The 20,750-nt window shown below is 41.9% G+C and overlaps 1 protein-coding gene across 7 annotated transcripts in view; it reads left to right on the plus strand.

The window, feature by feature from the left end:
- The window catches only part of LMBR1 (limb development membrane protein 1), a 133,068-nt gene that overhangs the window by 61,421 nt on the left and 50,897 nt on the right, over positions 1-20,750 (plus strand). For all 7 annotated transcript variants that reach the window (XM_027538470.1, XM_027538472.1, XM_027538471.1 and 4 more), the window contains 4 exons: positions 13,188-13,314; positions 13,803-13,871; positions 14,678-14,742; positions 19,269-19,341. In XM_027538470.1, the coding sequence (XP_027394271.1) occupies positions 13,188-13,314; positions 13,803-13,871; positions 14,678-14,742; positions 19,269-19,341 (334 nt within the window). The remainder of the gene's footprint in view (positions 1-13,187; positions 13,315-13,802; positions 13,872-14,677; positions 14,743-19,268; positions 19,342-20,750) is intronic.

Below are 20,750 nucleotides of genomic sequence, written 5' to 3' on the forward strand. Positions count from 1 at the left end.
TCTTTTGAAAAATCCTGTAGAATCTAAAGATAAATTATAATTCAAATAAGAAAATTTAGCAAGGAAGCTGGATGTAGGATTAATACAGAAAAATCAATAAAAACAACAAACAGAAAATCTAATTACAGATATCTTTTATATAGCAAGACAACTAAGATATGTTGAAATAAACCCAACAAATGATTTTTTAAAACTTACTGAAATAATATACGGAAATAAAAATCATATTGAAGGATGTTAAAGCTAGGTAAATGGGTAGCTTTTTTATGTTTATGAATTTCTTTATATGATAAGAATACCAGTTTTCAGGTTTTTTTTTAGAGTCAATACAACTCTACTAAAAATTTTAAGGTTATCTTACAGCACATGACAAGGAGATAGTATAATTCTATGGAAGGCAGAGAACCAAGAATAGCCAAAACAATTTTGAAGAACATGGTGATGGATCTTACTCTATCAAATCCTTAAAAAGGAACAAAGGACTTAGACACTGCTTTGAAGAAGACGTACAAGTGGCCAATAAGCACATGAGAAGACCCTGATATCACTAGGCATTGCTGCTGCTGCTGCTGCTAAGTCGCTTCAATCGTGTCCGACTCTGTGCGACCCCATAGACGGCAGCCCACCAGGCTCCCCCGTCCCTGGGATTCTCCAGGCAAGAACACTGGAGTGGGTTGCCATTGCCTTCTCCAGTGCATGAAAGTGAGAAGTGAAAGTGAAGTCGCTCAGTCGTGTCTGACTCTAGTGACCCCATGGACTGCAGCCTACAGGCTCCTCCATCCGTGGGATTTTCCAGGCAAGAGTACTGGAGTGGGATGCCATTGCCTTCTCCATCACTAGGCGTTAGGGAAATGCAAATCAAAACCACAGGGAGATCCTTCTCCATTTGGCTACTAGGGAAAAAAAATCAGAAACTAACAAGTATTGGTGAGGATACTGAGGAACTGAAACTCTTGTACACTGTCAGTCAGACTATAAGATGATGACAGCCACTGTGGAAAATAGTCTAGTGGTTGTTTAAAAAATTAAAAATATGATTATCATATGATCCAGATATTCCAGTTCTGGGTATGTACACAAAAGAAAGCAAGGACTCCAGAGATATATATACACCCATTTTCATGGAAGGATTATTTATAATAGATAACCAAACTTGGAAACAGCCCCAGTGTGCATCAGTGGATTAATAGATAAATTGTGGTTTGTGCATACAGTGGGATATTATTAGCTTTAACAAGGAAGGAGATTCTGACATGCTACAACACAGATAAACCTCGAGAGCATTATGCTGAGTGAAATAAAGTCAGACACAACAAGACAAATACTGTTATGATTTCACTTATATGAGCATCCTAGTGTAGTCAGATTCATAGAGACATAAAGTAGATGGTGGGTGGGCTGGGGCTGGGGCCAGATGGAGAGTGAGTGGTTAATGAGTGCAGAGTTTGAGCACATAAGAAGCTCTGGAGATGGACGGTGGTGATGGTTGCATGACTCTGTGAATGTACCTAATGTCACAGAACTGTACACTTAAAAATGGTTACAATGGTAAATTTTATGTTACACATTGTTGTTCAGTTGCTCAGTTGTGTCCGACTCTTTGCAGCACGCCAGGCTTCCCTGTCCTTCACCATCTCCCAGAGCTTACTCACACTCATGTCCATTGAGTCGGTGATGCCATCCAACCATCTCATCCTCTGTATCCCCTTCTTCTGCCCTCAATCTTCCACAGCATCAGGGTCTTTTTCAAAAGAGTCAGCTCTTCATATCAGGTGGCCAAAGTGGGGTTTCATCTTCAGTGTCGGTCCCTCCATTGAAGATTCAGGACAGATTTCCTTAAGGATTGACTGGCTTGATCTCCTTGTAGTCCAAGGGACTTTCAAGAGTCTTCTCCAGTACCACAATTCAGAAGCATCAATTCTTCTGCGCTCAGCTTTCTTTATAGTCCAACTCTCACATCCGTACATGACTACTGGAAAAACCATGGCTTTGACTATACAGACCTTTGTCGGCAGAGTAACGTCTCTGCTTTTTAGTATGCCGTCTAGGTTGGTCATAGCTTTTCTTTCAAGGAGTAAGCGTCTTTTAATTTCATGGCTCTAGTCACCATCTGCAGTGATTTTGGAGCCCAAGAAAATAAAGTCTTGTCACTGTTTCCATTGTTTTCCCATCTATTTGTTATGAAGTGATGGAACTGGAAGCCATGATCTTTGTTTTTTGCATGTTGAACTTTAAGCCAACTTTTTGACTCTTCTCTTTCACTTTCATCAAGAGGCTCCTTAGTTCCTCTTTGCTTTCTGCCGTAAGGGTGGTGTCATCTGCATATCTGAGGTTATTGATATTTCTCCTGGCAATCTTGATTCCACCTTGTGCTTTATCCAGCCTGGCATTTTGCATGATGTACTCTTCATATCAGTTATGTAAATAAGCAGCCTTGATGTACTCCTTTTCCAATTTGGAGCCAGTCCGTTGTTCCATGTCTGGTTCTAACTGTTGCTTCTTGACCTGCAGGTTTCGCAGGAGGCAGCTACAGTGGTCTGGTGTTCACATCTCTTTAATAATTTCCCACAGTTGTGATCCACCCAGTCAAGGCGTTGGTGTGGTCTGTGAAGCAGAAGTGATACTTTTCTGGGATTCTCTTGCTTTTCCCACGATCCAGTGGATGTTGTGGCACTGTGATCTCCGGTTTCTCTGCCTTTTCAAAAAAAGCAAGTGATGAGCACAGCGGTTCAGATTGGTGGTTACCAGGTTGGCGCTGCAGGTGTGTATGGTTCAGAGGGCTACACAGGTGCTCAGTGGTTGTGGTGATGTTCCTTTAAGTTGGGTGGATATCGAAGGTATTTAATAGACATACCTACACCATGGACAGACTGACAGCCTTGGAGATACTGTGGGTTTCTGTCCAGACCACCACAAGAGAATAAACATTGCAGTAAAGCGAGTCACATGAGTTTTTGGCTTCCCAGTACATGTGACAGTTATGGTTATACTACACTGTAGTCTGTTAAACGTGCAGTAGCATTGTGTCTGAAAAACAGTGCACGTATTTTAATTTAAAGACACCTCTTTGCTAAAAAAGGTGCTAATCATCGTCTGAGTCTTTAGCGAGTCAGTATCTTTGCTGCTGGAGGGTCTTGCCTTGATGCTGGCTGCTGATCGGGGGGAGGTTGCTGAAGGAGGGTGGCTGTGGCAGCTTCTTAAAATGAGGTGGCTGTGGCTGCCACCTTGATTGGCTCTTCCTTTCTCCGCAGCATGCAGTGCTGTGTGACACCATTTGACCCGTCGCAGATGTTATTTCAGAATCGGAGGCCTTGGAGACCTGGCTGCTAGCTCCTTACCTAAGTTTATGTAACACTCTGAATCGTTGTTGTCATTTCAGCAGTCTTCACAGCATCTTCACCAGGAATAGATTCCATCTCAAGAAACCATTTTCTCTGCTCATGCCTAAGAGGCAGTGCTTTTCTGTGAAAATTAATCATGAGATAGCATTAATGCAGTCACATACTGAGGCTCCACTTCTCGTTCTCCTGCTGTCTCCACCACATCTGCTGTTACTTCCTCCACTAAAGTCTTGAGCCCCTCAGAGTCATCTGTGAAGGTCAAAACCAACCTCTCCCAGTCTCCTGTTAATATTGGTGTTTTGACCTCTTCCCATGAATCATGAATGTTTTTAATGGCATTTAGAATGGTGAGTCCTTTGCAGAGGATTTTCAAATAACTTTGCCCAGATCATCAGAGGAATCATTGTCTATGGCAGCCAAGGCTTTACAGAGTGTATTTCTTAAATAACAAGGGTTGAAAGTCAAAATAACTCCTTGATCCATGGGCTGCAGAATGGATGTTGTGTTTGCAGGTATGAAAACAACTTGAATCTCTCTGTACATCTTGATTGGAGCGCTTAGGTGACCAGGTACATTGTCGATGAGCAGTAATTTTTTAAAGGAATCCTCCCTGGTGGCTCAGAGGGTAAAGTGTCTGCCTGCCATGTGGGAGACCCAGGTTCGATCCTGGGTCAGGAAGATCCCCTGGAGAAGGAAATGGCAACCCACGCTAGTATTCTTGCCTGAAGAATCCCATGGATGGAGGAGCCTGGTAGACTACAGTCCATAGGGTTGCAAAGAGCTGGACATGACTGAGCAACTTCACTTTGACTTTAGTCTGAGCAGTAGGTCTCATCAGTGGGCTTAAAATCTTCGGTAACGCATGTTGTCAGCAGATGTGCTGTCGTCCAGGCTTTGTTCCATTTACAGAGCACAGGCAGAGCAGATTTAGCATCATTCTTAAGGGCCCGAGGATTTTCAGATGGTCAGTGAGCACTGCCTTCAACTTAGTCATCACCAGCATTAAGAGAGTCAGCCTGTCCTTTGAAGCCTCAAAGCCAGGCATTGACTTCTCTCTAGTTTGTACGTTCTAGTTCAGTGTCATAAGGATAGCTCTTCTGTGGTGTCTTGGAATTCCTAGTGCTTTTTGTGTAAGTATACTTTTTGCCACAAAAGCAATATGACACTGTTACCTAAATTACCATGTGGAATTGCTTTTATGTTATAGTGTATCCTTTAGTGTCTTATACGTTTTACTTTACTAATGTAATATCATAATAACCTAATGATCCTTCTTTCCGTTTGTTTGTTATTGAAGCTTGTGCCTGGGTGTTTTATGAAAGGACTAGTAAGGGAATGGCTACAATGTTCTGTTAAAGGGCTGAGCATTTGCTCAGCATGAAATGGAATTGAAAAATTGGTATTCTGGTAAAGAAGCTTTTGTATATTTTGCATTAGTTTCTTTACTAAAATTATAGGTTTCCTAGAACTGTTAGTGCGTTTTAAGCCTTCTCCCCTTACCTTCTCTTTCCATATCAGTTTGTCTTTTAGGCCGTATTTCTGTCTTGTGTTGAGGGTAGAAAGCACAGGTTCAAAAGCTGACAGACCTGAATTAAAGAGCTCTGACGGGCCTTGAACAGAGTGACTGTAGGCTGATTATTGCGTTTTTGGGGTGTGAGTTTCTCGTTTATAATAAATTTGCCTTTATTTTGAATATTCAGTGATTACATATAAAGCAACTACACAGTAGGAGCTTTGCACATAGTTCCCTTCTCTTCTTTTCCGTCAGGTTTTACTAAAGAATTACTAGAACAGAGTTAGAATTAGAAAAGGTCGTTACTGGCCAACCGTTAGTTTATTTTGATGTGATCAAGTGTACTGACAAATGTTTTTTCCCCAATTTAGAGTTATATTTAAACATTTTGATGGAAAGTCCCTGCAGTCTTTTTACAATTCAGTTCTTTCATTTACATGTTGGAAATTCACGGTATCTATTTGTTTATTTTACTTGCAATCTGGAGGATTTTGTTTGTTTAAAATCCTGAGAATTTCTGCCCATTAATTTAAATCTAGTGAACATCTTAGTTCAATGAACTAGCAGTGTTGGTGGTATTATTTTAACGTGCCCTAAAATGCTTCCTTTTTGTCAAGTCTCAATACCTTGAGTCTCAGCATTTTCAATTTTCCTCCTGTATGACTATAGTAAATAGATATGTGTATATATAATAAACTGCAGAAAATATTAACATTAAAAAGCATTTCATTCTAGAGTTTTAACAATGCTTTCCACAAAGCTGTTTTCTTTGACTTGGGACCAAAATGCTTTTTGTCTCTCCTTTTAATGATTTCTTTGGGAGCAAAGGGGGAAATGTTTGACTCTCTAGGGATGCTTGTTTGTAGTTTTTTCATGGTTGAAAATAATTAATACCTGCCTTTATGTTCTGTTCTTTATTAGTACTTCTATCGATCTTACCCAGACGACTGTGTGTATGCTTGGTGCTGTCTTGATGTCATGCTGAGCAAACCTTATCTTAATGTTACTAAGAGACCCTTTTTGTTGAATGGAAACAATGGCTTGATATTTATTTTAAATGTTCTGTGAATGTAGAAATTTTTCCCAGGCTTTTCTGATGGGTGGAGACATAGTATATAAAGTGGTGTTTACATACCTTCCAAGAGGTCAAGATGTCCATGCAAAATCTTGTTTAAATGTTCATCACCATAGAAACATAACAGTTTACCATTAGAGCTTTTGTAAATATATTGTGATTTTCACTTCATTGATGTTCAGCGCAGAGCATTTAATATATAATTGACCAGCACCAAAATTTGGTGTTTAGCCTTTATTAGCCTATTTAATCTAATTTAAACTGTTAAATGTTGAGATAATTGTAATTTCCATTACAATTAGTATGAAATTAAAGTAATTAAGTATATAGCTTACTTTTCTTAAAAACAATGTTTCCTTGGCGGAAAGAAAGTAGTTTGTTTTGAAGTTTTATTTTATTTTATTTTTTTTACTAATACACCGAGTGCTTATTATACTATGATTTCAATAAAAGGGATGGTGTTTCATTAAGGTAACTGAGATTTATGTTTTTGGGGGCTGGGTTAGACAAGTATTTATAAAAATGTTATGAAGTTCATGAAATCCTAGTACTGTATGGCATGGTACAACATTCAGAATTGTGTGAGCAAGTGTTACTGTTGATGACGAGTAGTTCTGTGATCTCATATTCTGGAGACATTTCTTACTTTTTGAGATGAACAGGGAACCTGCTTCCACTCTGACAGTGTTTGCCACTTTGTCGATTGCAGGATGTTTCAGTCCCTTATGCTGACATCTGGCACATCTTTTAGCTCAGCTTATGCAAGAATGAAGTTGATAGGGAGCTTCCCCTGGGGGCGTCCTAGCCCCTGATTCTGACTCCTAATGGAAAGATGAGCAGTAGGCCTAGTTTTTTGCTTACATGCCGTCCTGCTGGTGATTAATGGTAGTGATAAAAGCTCTCACAACGCTCTTCATTTCTTTGTAAACAGAACCACACACAAAAGTTTAAAAACCCCACGCTACATGCCGCAAAGCCTGTGCTCTTCAGGCTTGGCACTATTTTAGTGTTCTAAAGAAGGGTGATAATAACAGTTCGTGTATTTTTGAGACATGAGCCGGTCGATGCTAAATGAACAAATAAAGTGCGATTATTTATTCCCTTCACCCTTTCTCTCTCTATTCTGATTTTGTTGAAGGTGGAAAATCTGCCACATTGCATTTAATGAACAGATTTGTTACGCTTTTCTGTTGGTTTTGCTAAAGCTCATAAATGTGATACTTAATTGATTTCATATTGGGCTGATTTTGTCCCATTTAATCATGAAAAGGGAATAGAATTAACAAAAGGAAAACAATTATCCTCGCCTCATAGTGGATCGGGTAAGTATGACAGTTGTTTCTGATGACGTCAGTCATCTTCAGTATTTCATAAACAAGTATAACCATAATCTGTAATTGCAGTGACTTGCTCTGTGGCAGCCTTTTCTGTAATTCCTGATTTACTCTTTTTAAAAAATTTAGATTAATAACTGAAAATGAGAAAATTTCTTTTTATGAGTTGTTACTTTCAAAAGAAATGGTGATCAGTTTGGAGTAGATTTTTGAAGAGTGCATGTGCTTTGACTGCAGAGGTTTATCTGGTTAAATGTTCTTATTTGGCTGCTTAATCATGTGAGTGTACATTTCAGATGTTTCTTCTTGATTTTATTCATATATTTATAATAGAAAAAGCATCCTCTTGGAATGATACAGCTTGTTTCTTTCAAGAAAAACTTTCACATATAATGGTTAACCACAGAGAGATTTGTTCAGAGAATTTTATATCAAGGTTAAATTTAGGAAAATGGCCAGAAAGTACTTGAGAGTACAGAGAGTGCTAAACATGAGATTCTGTCCGAAGCAGGCCGTCAGCAGTCTCTCTGACCTGTGTGGTAACCAGTAGCCACGTGCGGCTGTATACATCTAAGGTAACTAAGATTCATAAAATTAAAAACCAGCTCTTCAGTCATAAGGGCTGTGTTCTGTTATTCTGGTTCTCAGTGTACACGCACAGTGACTAGCTGTGTTATTGGATAGCACGGAATAGCGCATTTCCTTGATCACAGAAATAGCTTTTGGACAGTGCTGTTCTGTACTAGTTAACCCTAAACAGTTTGTTTGTGTCGCTAATTATTTTGCATACTGTTTAAACAGCAGAAGGAAGAGCAAGGCCCAGCTTCAGGGATGTGCCTGTGCAGGCCCTCAGGTGGAGAGTGGCGCTGGTGAGGCTTGAGCCTTGCTGTTTGTTGTCACAGTAATGCATCTGTTTCCCAGGTTAGCAAGTGGAGTGATCCTGAGATGATACACACTCCCATGCGAGATGGGCGGCAGGTCAGGGAAAGACAGGAGTGTGGATGTTGGACCAGGATGTAGCTCGGAGGCTGGGGTGTCATCCAGACAGATGCCGTGGCAGTAGAAAGAGGTGGATGAATTTGAGCTGTAATTACACGGAAGAATCAAAAGGACTTGGTGCTGGACTGGACCGGGGTCCAGGTGTGTGTGTGTGTTGGGATGGGGTGGGGTGCAGCAGGAAGGAGGTGACACGGATGTTTCCAGAGTGTCTGGCAAAAACAACAAAGTGGATAATGGTGCCATTTATTGAGGCATGTGACACTGAGTTGGAGCGGGTTTAGGGGATAACATGATGAGTTTGATTTTCGGGTTCAGTTGAAAGTTGCTGTGAGGTATCTAAGGTGAGGTGGTGATTAAGATTATGGACCTTGGCCTCTGGTGTGATTTGGACTAAAGGTATAAACTTGAGGTTTGTTGGCCATGTGAGGAGGCAGGATCGTCCAGGAGAGAAGGGAGCAGTCTGTCTGGGCGACCACCTTCACAAGAATGGGCCGGGGAGCCACAGGGGCTGGTACGCAGGGATTGACAAGCCCCTCAATAAATCTGCACACGTTAGTGTTTGAGAAGCCCTGATACAGCTTGTGAAAGGCTGAACACTGAAGATTGCGCCATCAGAGAAAAGGAATCTGAGATACTTTCCTTTACAGAATGAAAGACATAGGAATGGAGACAGCGATGAAGGACAAGGGGAAGGGAGCTGAGGGGTCTCATTAAGGGACAGGTAAGGTCAGCTGTCATGGGAGGACGCAGGGTGTGAGGTTAGGACCAAGGCCAGGAAGACATTTACATGTGTCTGAGGGAAGTATTAGCTGCTGATCAGCATGAGGATTGCCGGGTGACACTGAAGTCCCACTGTGAAGGGTAGTATCAAAAATTTCTCTTGATTCTATAAATTTCTTGAGCAATGCTGTAGCTTCCAGGTGAAATTAAACTGGTCTGGTGGAAGTTAAAGGGGCCAGGAATACTAGAACATTACTGATGCTGAATTATCACTAAAATGTGCTAGTTCACTATGGGGTTTAGACCAGTGAAAGCGAGACTGGTTGGAGGGCTTGGGAGGCTCAGAGGAGGGAGGAGCATGAGGAGGAAGGCCCAGAGCCAGGTTAGAGGGTGGAGAGATCGCAGGAGACGAGGAGGTCCTGGACTGAGGGGGCAGCTGCCCCAGGTGAGGTCTCGGAGGGGGGCCCAAGAGATGAGGGGTCCGGTTAGGTGCATGGGCAGCCCCGGAATGGAGACAGGGTTCCGTGTGAGCCCCTCGGGTCCTCCGGTGGGTGGGGAAGCTCTGGTGAACTGGGTGCTCACATGGCGAGGGAGTCAGTCCGGTTTCTTCCAGTGGCACATGGTAGACGGGAAAAGGGAAAGTGCTGGCAGTGAATGGTGGTCTCCGTTTAATTGAGAAGCATGAGAGATAGGTGAATTCCCAAGTCTTGGAGATTCCAGTCGCAGAGGCAACAGTTTGAGTCATGACACCTGACTCTGCGCTCAGCACGCTGCACACGTTCACTCGTGTGGTCCTGATGACCACGCGTGAGGTAGGGTGTCTCTAGTAAACTCATTCTACAAGGGAGGAAGCTGGGGCACGGCGGGGTGTAGGCACTTGGCCGAGGTCACACAGTGGGTCAGGGATGGAAACAGGACTTGAGCCCGGTGGTCTGCTACTCTGGCTGGGGCTCTTAACAGGCCTGTCTACTGTCTGTCTCATAAACCAAACTTGGATATTTTTAAAAAGTTATTCTTTCGGGTTCCAGACTCTTGGACATTTACTATTTTAAGAAAATATTGAAGATTAAAGACAACAGTCTGCTTTCCTGTATCTTAAGTCATCCACATCTACTCTAAAACTTTTGGAAAAATATGGCAGGGCACTGAGTGTATAGAAAAGCAGTTCCCTTTAGCCATGGTAGGTGCAGGACGGTTCCTGTCAGCTGGCCTTGCAGGGCTTGCTCTTACATGCTCACGAGAAGACCCCTTCCTGCTCCACTCAGGGGAGAGGGAGCTGTACCAGGCCAGGGGTCAGCCCCCGCGTGCGCCAGCCGTCGGGGTGGGGCGGGGCGGGACGCCCTTACTTCTGCCTGTCTGAGGCCTGGGTGAGAGGGTTCACAGCTCGATCCTGGCCCTGAACCCAACCGTGTGGGCCCTTGTCTGTTCTTCCCAGAAAGCTGCCCAAAGCTGTCTGAAACTGCCGGGATCTGAGACATTACGGTACTTGCAAGGTGACAGGTTAGTTGGCCAGCTTCACAGACACTGGCTGTAGACACAGACTCCTGGTCCGACACAGGGGACTTCATTCCTCAGCCTGCAAGTGCAGCAGCCCGCTGTTCCTGCCAGTTCCCCAGGCCCCGGGCCCACAGGCGCGACGCGGCCCAGTGGAAGCTGTCCCCACAGTGGGCTCGTGTCACAGCTGTGGAGCCCCGCACCGAGGGGACCCTGCAGCAAACCTGCCTGGCTTCTGCTCTGTGGGGGGACCTCCTCTTTGACAATATAAAGGAGGCAGACCTGCCTCTGCTGCAGAGACAGTGTCTCTGTCTTCCCAGGCCGTTCGCTGTGCAGATATCCTTGAAAAGACGGTCCAGAATGAGAACTGCCCACCTCTGCTGGTGAGATGCTCAGACGTGGGAGAGAACCACGGAGCATTGCCTTCCAACACAGAGGAACAGATCTGATGAAAAACAGATTGAATTGCTAAGAAACAGTTCTTACCATGGGCTTCCCTGGTGGCTCAGTTGGTAGAAGAATCCACCTGTCAGATGCAGGAGATTCAAGAGACTCTGGCTTGATCCCTGAGTCGGGAAGATCTCTTAGAGATGGAAATGGCAACCCACTCCAGTATTCTTGGCTGGGAAATCCCATGGACAGAGGAGCCTGGTGAGCTACAGTCCATGGGGTCGCAAGAGTTAGACACGACTTAGAGACTTAGCAACTAAATCACCACCAGTTCTTACCAAAATGTCAGAGGAGGTATGTAAGTCTTACTGGTGACTGGTTCCCCAAATTTATTATCATTATAGCACTCACTGTAACTTAATGTTACATTATTGTAATTGCTGGGTATAATAACTGTAACATATTATTGTAGTAAAATGGCCTGTTTTTGGACATCAAGTCTCATAGTTCTGAGTAACACTGCTCTTTAGCTCATGTATGATGACACTTCAGACATGTGTTATGTGTTTTGTGAGCTCAGATGTTCCTGTGGGCTAGTTGGAGGCTGGCAGGATTTGGGCTGCAGTCAGAGGCAGGAAGAGATGAAACTGAGATTGTAATACATACACTCCAGAGCCTACTCTTTTAATCTGTTTTATTTATAGACTTTCCAGATCATATTTAAGGTGTAATTAAGAGATTCTTGCTTAGAAAGAGGAAGAGGGGGAAAAAGAAATCAGTGCTAAAAGGTAGTGGTCATGTTTTGGTATCCTAAATGGTTTGAGAGTTGTGAAGTGTAGGTTCAGAGTTCTTCAGAAAAGTAGAAGTGTGTCTTTTAGTAGTTTGTTTTGTGACTGTTCTTGTTTCCTCTCACTTGAGTTGTAGCTACTGTGAGAGCTAATGTGTTAAGTCAGATGCAGGTGATCATCACTCTGGTTCACCAGCCTCCCTTGCTTTGAGCACATAAGGGGCACTGACTCTTAACTTTGAAGAAGTGAAGTGAAGTGAAAGTCACTCAGTCATGTACAATTCTTTGCAACCCCGTGGACTATACAGTCCATGGAATTCTCCAGGCCAGAATACTGGAGTGGGTAGCCTTTCCCTTCTCCAGAGAATCTTCCCAACCCGGAGATTGAACCCAGGTCTCCCGCATTGCAGGCGGGTTCTTTACCTGATACATTTTCACCTACAAGGGGCCACCCTGTGGTAAGGGAAGTCTTGAGTCATCGCTTCAGGCTGGGAATGCTTGGCCGTGGCTTTCGGATATTTCCTTTCTTACTGAATTTGAGGAGCTGTGATTTAATTGCAACCTGTTTCTGTAAATCAGAAATTAGAAAGTAACATTTAGAGCAAAATGGAAATAAGTCCATATTTTAGATTTTATATATAGCTCATATCTTGACTGTTTTTAATATGGAAGGACATATTACGTGATTTGAGAAACATGGATATACTTATAATTTTGTTATGTTACAGTACAAAAGAACAATATGAATATTTACATCTAAGTATAGATTCAGTCATTTGATGAATTTCTAAGAATATGAGAAAGTTTTTCTTTTTTGCCTAGTCCCCTAGGTTTCAAATTTAAGTTGGCCTCTTGTTTGCCCTAAGGTCAGAATTTGTTTTATATATTTAAAATTGTACACAATGATTCTTTATTATATTCCATCCTGGTGGATTTAGTGAAAAATTCAATCTAATGTGGACAAAGGAGTGATGTCTAATTGATACAAATATTGATACCATCTGTCCCCATGGTTTCTGAGGCTGGGTCACCGTGAAGAGGCCTTCATCCGGCCGCTAGAGGGCGCTGGAGGCTGTGGGGAGCCGGCGGGATTCCTGCCTTCTCCAGTAGATGGCGCTTTGTGCTCTCACCAAGTTGGGTGTTCACAGAACTGCTTGGCAGCATGCCTTAATTAGCCTTGTAATCCCTTGATTAGAATCACAAATTAAAAAAAAAAAGAATCACAAATAAAAATTCGTTAATCTACTCTCGTGGTGGAAAGTGTTAGGAAAGTAATTAATTGTTTAAAATGGCTCTGCAAAATGTTTTTTTAAAGAATTTTTTGGGTACTTTCTTCAAAGCTTAATGGTGTTTTACATAATTTTCAAAAGAAAAGTCAGTCTGAACATTACAAACAGTAAGCAGTTAGTGTTTTTTGTCTTGCTGAGAAATATAAATTTCCTCCCCTTCCAAAGAATTTTTGTTTTCACATCGACAGAAGCCCAGTTGTTCATGTGTTAAAATTAAACAATTAAATCTTTGTTGTATTTTTCAGGGAATCCGAGCCCGAATTTTAGAAACTCTGGTCATGCTCATCCTCCTGGCCTTGCTTATTCTGGGGATCGTGTGGGTAGCCTCAGCACTCATTGACAATGACGCTGCCAGCATGGAATCTTTATATGGTGCGGATTGACTTGTTTAAACCAGTTTCTCTAAGGGAGACTACGGTTTGGAATATAATTACACATTCACTTTTTAAAACATTTAAATAATTCTTTGTATATTATTATGTAATAATCCTTGTATAGTTAATCCGTATTGTTAATTTACAGAATTAAAAAGTCTTTTGACATGTTTAAGGAAAGAAATGAATGTTTATGTGTTTCTTGTATATAGAATGAGCAAGCAGCTTTTCAGACTTTTTTTTCCCCCCTTTGGTTAATTGGTTTCTGTTCTTAAAATTCCATGGAGGCTTATTTTCTCCCTCTAAACATGTTTTGCAAAAGAGTTATTTCCTGTTCTTCTGTTTTAGATCTTTTTATTGTACAATTTAGAAATTACATGGTTTAGTAGACTGAAGTAGGCAATTATGATGTTTACTATCTATAGTCAGTCTGTGTCTTAATGCACAGTATTTTGGATGTACTAAAATATTTACATTTTTTAACAGATCTCTGGGAGTTCTACCTACCTTATTTATATTCCTGTATATCGTTGATGGGATGCTTGTTACTTCTCTGTAAGTATTTTTCTGACATAATATTGATATTAAAGCAGAGTTGTTCTGTGTTCTAGAAAATTATGGGCAAGTTTCCTGATGAGGTTCTTTAACAGCTTGGAGATTTTGTTTTTAAAGTTGGCTCTTAACTTTTTTTGTATGTTCAAGACAAATTTTGATACACTGAAACCTTGAACCAATAAGATACCTTTGGTTTTCTCTAAAGAAAGCCTCTTGCGCAGAGCTGGAGAGAGAAAGGGAGGGAACACAGAGTCAGACACGCTCCCCAGTTCTCCCTGTTGCCCCCGCCCCAGCTGCAGCACTGCCTCCTGTCTTTGAGTGGTAACTGGCAAATTCTGTTTGATGAATTCGTGGTCTTTTTTTTCTTCACAATATGTATTGTTTTACTTAAAGCATCACATTGTATCTCAGCAGCACTGTGAGCAGATGAGTGTGGGTAAAACGACGTCAGTGTATTGTCGTCACTTGCGGGTGGTTAGCATTGGCACTTGAAATGCAGCCTGTTTTCTGGCTGGTTTTCTTTGACTTCTTTGAAGTGAGAGCCCTTCTTGTGATTCAGCTGCTGGAGTCTGGCATCTCCTGCCCCTCCTTGGTCTTCACAAGTCTCCCTTAAGTGCAAGAATGCCCACCCTCTGCGTGCCAGCCCCTCGAGCGTCTCTAGTGGTGATATGAGGAGCCCTGTGACAGAACACCGGGGAGACCTAGGTTCGCACGGAGCGTCTTCTCACGGCAGCAGTCCTGGAGTCTGGCGTATCTCGGGCCCGCAGTCTCTCCTAACTCTGAAGGAAGCTCTCTCTCTTCCGCAGTGTGCACTCCCGTCGGCCTCTCCCGCATGTTCACTGTCATGGGGCAGCTGTTGGTGAAGCCAACAGTGAGTATGTCGTCGTGAAACGTCTTGTCTGTTAAATAAACACTTACACATTTGAACATCTCTCAGGTTCTAAACTAGCGTTCAGAAACAGAGAATATTTTTATATATTGATATCCCAACTTGCTACTGTTTTGGTTTCAGTTTTCTCATCTTTGGAAACCAAATTTGTTTTTGCTCTTAAAATGCAAAGTAGAGGCACACAGGTGAAAATGCTTCTAACAGATTTGAAGACAAAGTGCACAGATATTTAGAGGTATTTTAAGTGTCCATTATCTTATATTTCATGGGGTCGCAGAGAGTCGGACACGACTGAGCGACTGAACTGATCTTATATCAAATAGTAATAACTCTTTTATGTTTCAAAGTTTACTATATATATTCTTTTAATTACAAAGCAGTTATTTCCTGAAAATTTGTCTGCATATTATATCTTGATTAATTGAATTATACCTTCCCCTTTAATCACAGAAATACTGTATATTCATTTTAAAATAATTTTCAGTTGATAGTAGTTTTGATGATTTGTTCCTAAGTTGCTTTGGCTTCTGGGCTTCCCCAGTGGCTCAGTGGTCAAGAATCTGCCTGCATTGCAGGAGACACAGGAGATGCAAGTTTGATCCCTGGGTTGGGAAGGCCCCCTGGAGGAGGGAATGGCAACCCACTCCAGTATTTTTGTCAGTAAAATCCCATGGACAGAGGAGCCTGGTGAGCTACAGTCCATGGGGTCACAAAGAGTTGGATATGACTGAAGCGACTGGACACACACACTCATACTTTGGCTTCTAGCTATTTTGTCAAGTATTTAACAATATGAAAATAATTCTTACTGTATCTAGAGAGCTTGTCACTCCCGTTATTTTCATTGCCTGCATATTCCAGTCTGAACTGTGCACATGTAAGAAGGCCTTCACACCTGTCCGCCCTAGGTTTTCCTGGAGCGCCCCTCCCGCCGTGGCCTCCCGGGTGTCTGTGACTCCGGTCAGCCTCCCGGCTGGCGAGCTGTGCCGAGCATGCTGGGTTCTCCCCTTTCCCAGGCCCGGCGAGGGCCTTTCCCTCGCCACTGCCTGCTGCCTGCTCCGGCCCCCTGGCAGCACCCTGGAGCCCCGGCTCTGACACCAGCTCCGAGCCCTGCCTCACTCCTCTCAGCCACGACAGTGAAGCTTCTCGCATTGCATTTCCATATTCCCCTTTGTCTGTATTTCACTAGTTGTACTTATTAAATTATCATGATTATATGTTTTCTTCCCTGTCAGGGTGATTCATCAAGGGAAAGAAGCAGAGAATATCATAGTAGACATTCTTTTAGGAAATGTTTGCTTAATTTTGAAAGTTTTTTTTTTAATGGCAATCTTCATATTTTTTAAAATAATGGATTTTTTTTACCTGTTATGTAAATGTGCACACACTCAAATATAATACATATGCTATTAAATCTTGAAATTTGCTTTCCTCTTAAAGAGGTTTTGTGACATGGTATTCATTTAGTTTCTTCCTAATTCTCTGGATGTTTTGTTTTGTTTTTTTGATCTCTCTCTCTGTTTCTACTTTCTGCCCCCTAAAATAGGCAAATGTTTCAAGTTCTATCCTTGGGTTAATGGTGCTCTGCTCTGGTTTCCTGAGCATTCTGCCACTTCCACCTCACTTCTAAATGTCTATTTCTAGTGAGAAAAAGATAATGAATATAAACTACAGTATATTTTAAATGCTATAATTGAATACCCCATGGAGTTGAAAACCCAACAGATAAAGAATCAAACTACTTATTTATCTCCCCTCCCCAAGCTTATTTTCTCCCAAACTTGTCAGTTATTAATAACATCTTCAGACTTATTCCTAACATCTCATAATGTTATTTATTTAGTAATTAAGTATTTGCTGTATGTGTGCACTGAGTACTTCATTTAATTTCATTTTTCATAACTTCATTTAATCCTGATGATAAGCCCATAAGTTTGGTGATGGTGTTCTTATTTTATGCTTGAATTATCTGCAGTTAGGGAGATCAGTTAGCTTATACAAGATCACAGATCTAAGAGGATGGGGCAGGGCTTGAACCCAGCGGCTCTTCTCGGAGCCGGGACTCTGGGCCGCCGCTTGTTCTACTTTAAGAACGAGAGTTCGAGCCCTTCTGTTGCTGAGTGTACTTTGTACCTCCCCACCTGGGTGTTCTGCTTGTCATTTGCTCTGATCGGAATGCCTTTTCTCCTTTTGGTAAATGAAGCTACCAGGTACTATGCTACTACCATCAAAAACATTTGTGAAGACTTTTTTCTTCCCAGATAGAAGCTGGGAATCTTTCTTCCTCCGAACTTCTGTAACATTTTATTTTAGCTTCATTTATGCCTTTGATTTCAATTCTATAATTTTTTTTTCATGTCTATCCTGAACATAGAATATAAGCTGTTTGAGGTCAAGGACTAAGTCCGATCCATATTTAGGTCCCCATCAGCCCAGACTGGCTAAGAGCACAGGCTTTGAAGGCAGATAACTTTCCTTTGCCAGACCTTAGTTTGGTGGCGTATTACAGGGTGGGGTGAAAAGAGTCTGTTTTTCACAGGGTTGCTGTGGAATGACGGGATGAAGCATGCCAGCCCTCACGCAGACATCTGTGCTTCTCTGGGCTTCATCTGTGTCACTCGCACCAGCACGTCCCCGTGGTGGCATCATCAGTGGGCAGCTGCACAGCTGGAAGAAATCCTTTCGTGTTCTTGTTCTTGTTATTGTTATTGTCCTTTAGTTGCTCAGTCATTTCTGACTCATTTGTGACCCCGTGGACTGTAGCCCACCAGGCTCCTCTGTCCACAGGATTTTCCCGCTAAGATTACCGGAGTGGGTTGCCATTTCCTTCTCCAAGGGATCTTCCCAGCCCAGATTGAACCCAGGTCTTCTGTTTGGCAAGCAGATTCTTTTTGGGTGAGCCACCAGGGAGGGCCCCTCTGTATGTGTTAGACCTTGAGAAAAGTGGAAGGTGTCTATTGTGGTCCAAACAGTAGAAAGTGGTGAGAACCTTGATGGAAAAGGAACTTTGTTTTGCGGCCCACAGAGGTGTGGCCCATGCTCTCCTCACAGCGGGAAATCTGCCTTGGATGACTCAGCCCTGTTTAAGGGCTCCCCCTGGGGCTTCCATGGACCCTTCTTCCTCCAGAGACTGGAGTGTCGGGGTCTCGGCTGCTGCGGGAGGGCCACCCCTTTCTTCCCATTCCTCCTGGGCTCACAAGATGGCCATCTCTTATAATTACTTGTTTCTTACTATATATTCTTATTTAATTATTTTATTTTGTTTTCAGCTCTAGGCCATAAATTTGTTCAAATACTGGGAATTATTGGATTGCTTTGATACTTGATAGGGATTGCATGATTGAAATTCCTTTTTCTGAAAATGCCTCATCAGGGTTCTGAAAGGATATATGTATTAATATATAGGATTTCCAGCATTTTGTTTGTCCATCAACTCACAATTTATTGTTTTGCTGAGAAATAAGTAGTTTGGGGTTGAAGGACACAACATTAATAACAGCTCTGGGCTTCTTTTGGAGTTTTCCCAGAGCTAGGAAGATACTTAACATTGGCTCAAGGAGGCCAGCTGTGATGAGTTCAGTTCAGTCGTGTCCGACTCCTTGCGACCCCATGGACTGCAGGACACCAGGCTTCCCTGTCCATCACCAACTCCCAGAGTTTACCCAAACTCATGTCCATCGAGTCCGTGATGCCATCCAACCATCTCATCCTCTGTCGTCCCCTTCTCCTGCCTCCAATCTTTCCCAGCATCAGGGCCTTTTCTCAGGAGTCAGTTGTTTTCATCAGGTGGCCAAAGTGATAATAAATTTCCCGCCTGTGATAATAAAGCTTTTAGGTTTTATCAGTAATGAAGACAGTGCAGAGACTATCCCATATAAATTGGCTGTTGATTAGTGGGTTTTTCTGGTGGTTGATTTTACTAATGTTGTATGCTCTGGTAGTGAGTGTGTGTGGTCAGCACTCGGTAGGGTTCGATCTGTGGGGTAATTTTCATAATCCCAGTGTTTGATATTTGTGGACATCTTTTAGTATATAAAGATGATGTAAATGGAAAGTATGAATGGTAGTGATTTCATTTATGGATTTCTTGTTCTACACATCATGCAGGTTAATGTATTAGTAGATTATTGGACCATTATTGGACTGGGTGATCTGCTCCTTCCAGCTCCAGAGAACTGGCTTGGGCACAAAGAGATTACTGATTCAGCTTTGGATGTTTAGAGTGCTTGCATTTGTGTGCCTTTGAGAGAGTTGCAGAGTTCTTTCATTCTTTAAACTGAAACAACCCCAATTTAGATGTATGTAGATTTTGTGAGAATCAGCTTTCAGTTCGCTTAGCTCTGTACTAAGACTTTTTACTTGATTTGCAAATAGAATAGTTTGAGCATTTTTATTTTAGATTCCTATTAATTTGAATGGTTGTCTAAATTATAGGCCAAGTAGCCTAAATATTCTCATAAACACTGCTTTTGTAATGTATTATTCAATAGTGTGGTCTTTACATTTAGATTCTTGAAGACCTGGATGAGCAAATTTATATCATTACCCTAGAGGAAGAAGCACTCCAGAGACGACTCAGTGGTATGTATTTGTTATATTTATTGCATATTTAGACCAGAATACAACATTAGTTAATTCTAAAAAGACGGATAATTGAGGGGAGAAAGACAAGCCCCTCAGGCCCTTGTGCTGGTGCCCGAGGCTGAGACGCAGAGGAGCACGTGCACTGCCTGGGTGAGGCCCGTGTGCTGAGGAGCAGCGGCGCTGGGCCAGGCCCCCCTCCACTGAAAGTCGCTGTGATCTGGCAGGGTCTGTTCAGCGCCCGGACACTGGCCACTAGGCGTGTCTGTCCTCCACCAGATCCTCACGCACCACTCGTGTCAGGACTTACTGGCGTGTTGCAGGTTTGTCTTAGCAGCCGTAACATCCCTTCCTTGTGTCTCTCCTGTTGAAATCTCTAATGTGTGGTAGAAAGCAGTGTTTATTCTATAAGAAGGGGCCAAATTAGATTGTTGTACTCAGGAACTCTGTCCTCATTTAGGGATACTGTTCATTACCAACTGATAACCACATAAGCCTGTCAGAGACTTTAAATTTTAAATTTTCATTACTGATCATTTTTGGCTTCAAATGATGAACCAGTAAAGAAAAGAGTAATGACAGTTTAACAGAGAAATGACATAGTAAAATTTTTTATTTTACTCAAATGATTTTCACCCTGCAGTCTTTTCTCCTACGCAGTTTTCTTCTAAATGGTGAAAACCTACCACCGAGATCAGATTATTAAAATAGCTAACTATATTTTACAACCATAATTCAAGAGTAGGTATAAAATGGAAGGTTACTTTAACTACACAGTATTGAGAAATGGGAAGAAAGATACCTACTTTCTTCAGTTACAGATAGTGAATTTAAATCATCAGCCCCAAAATGTTGATATTAGACATTATTCCTAGATCAAAGAATTTCGGATTGTATCTATTCTAGAGAATTCTTATCGGTAATAATTATATACTTTGATACGGATAGCTTTTAGACTGAAACTACATGTATCTTTTATTCTTCTAACTTTATTAAAGCTATTTTAACATTTAAACCTATTTAACTTAAGAATTATAACTTTAATCCATACTGTCAGCTTTCTAATATTTCATTAAAATAGTTAATATTGTAATGAACTTGTCTTATTTAGGTAATCACACCATTGTATACTAAATCTGCCTGGATCGTTCAGAATCCATGTCTAGCTGCCCCCTGCGGTGTGGGGTTATGTCTCAGCTTATATACATACTACTTCTGTCTTACAGATCAGGAGGCTCAGATCTAGGAAGGGTAATATACAGAGCTCTGTGAATTAAAGAATTTGAAATAAGGCTAATCAAAAGAAACCCCAAAATGTAGGCTTTTCTCATTTTGTCCTTCAACAGTGGAGAAAAAAAGTCTCTCCAGAATTTCTCTAGATCCTTAGCTCCTCAAATAAAAAGTGGCTC

Source organism: Bos indicus x Bos taurus, chromosome 4, assembly GCF_003369695.1.
Source record: "Bos indicus x Bos taurus breed Angus x Brahman F1 hybrid chromosome 4, Bos_hybrid_MaternalHap_v2.0, whole genome shotgun sequence".
NCBI classification, from domain to species: domain Eukaryota; kingdom Metazoa; phylum Chordata; class Mammalia; order Artiodactyla; family Bovidae; genus Bos; species Bos indicus x Bos taurus.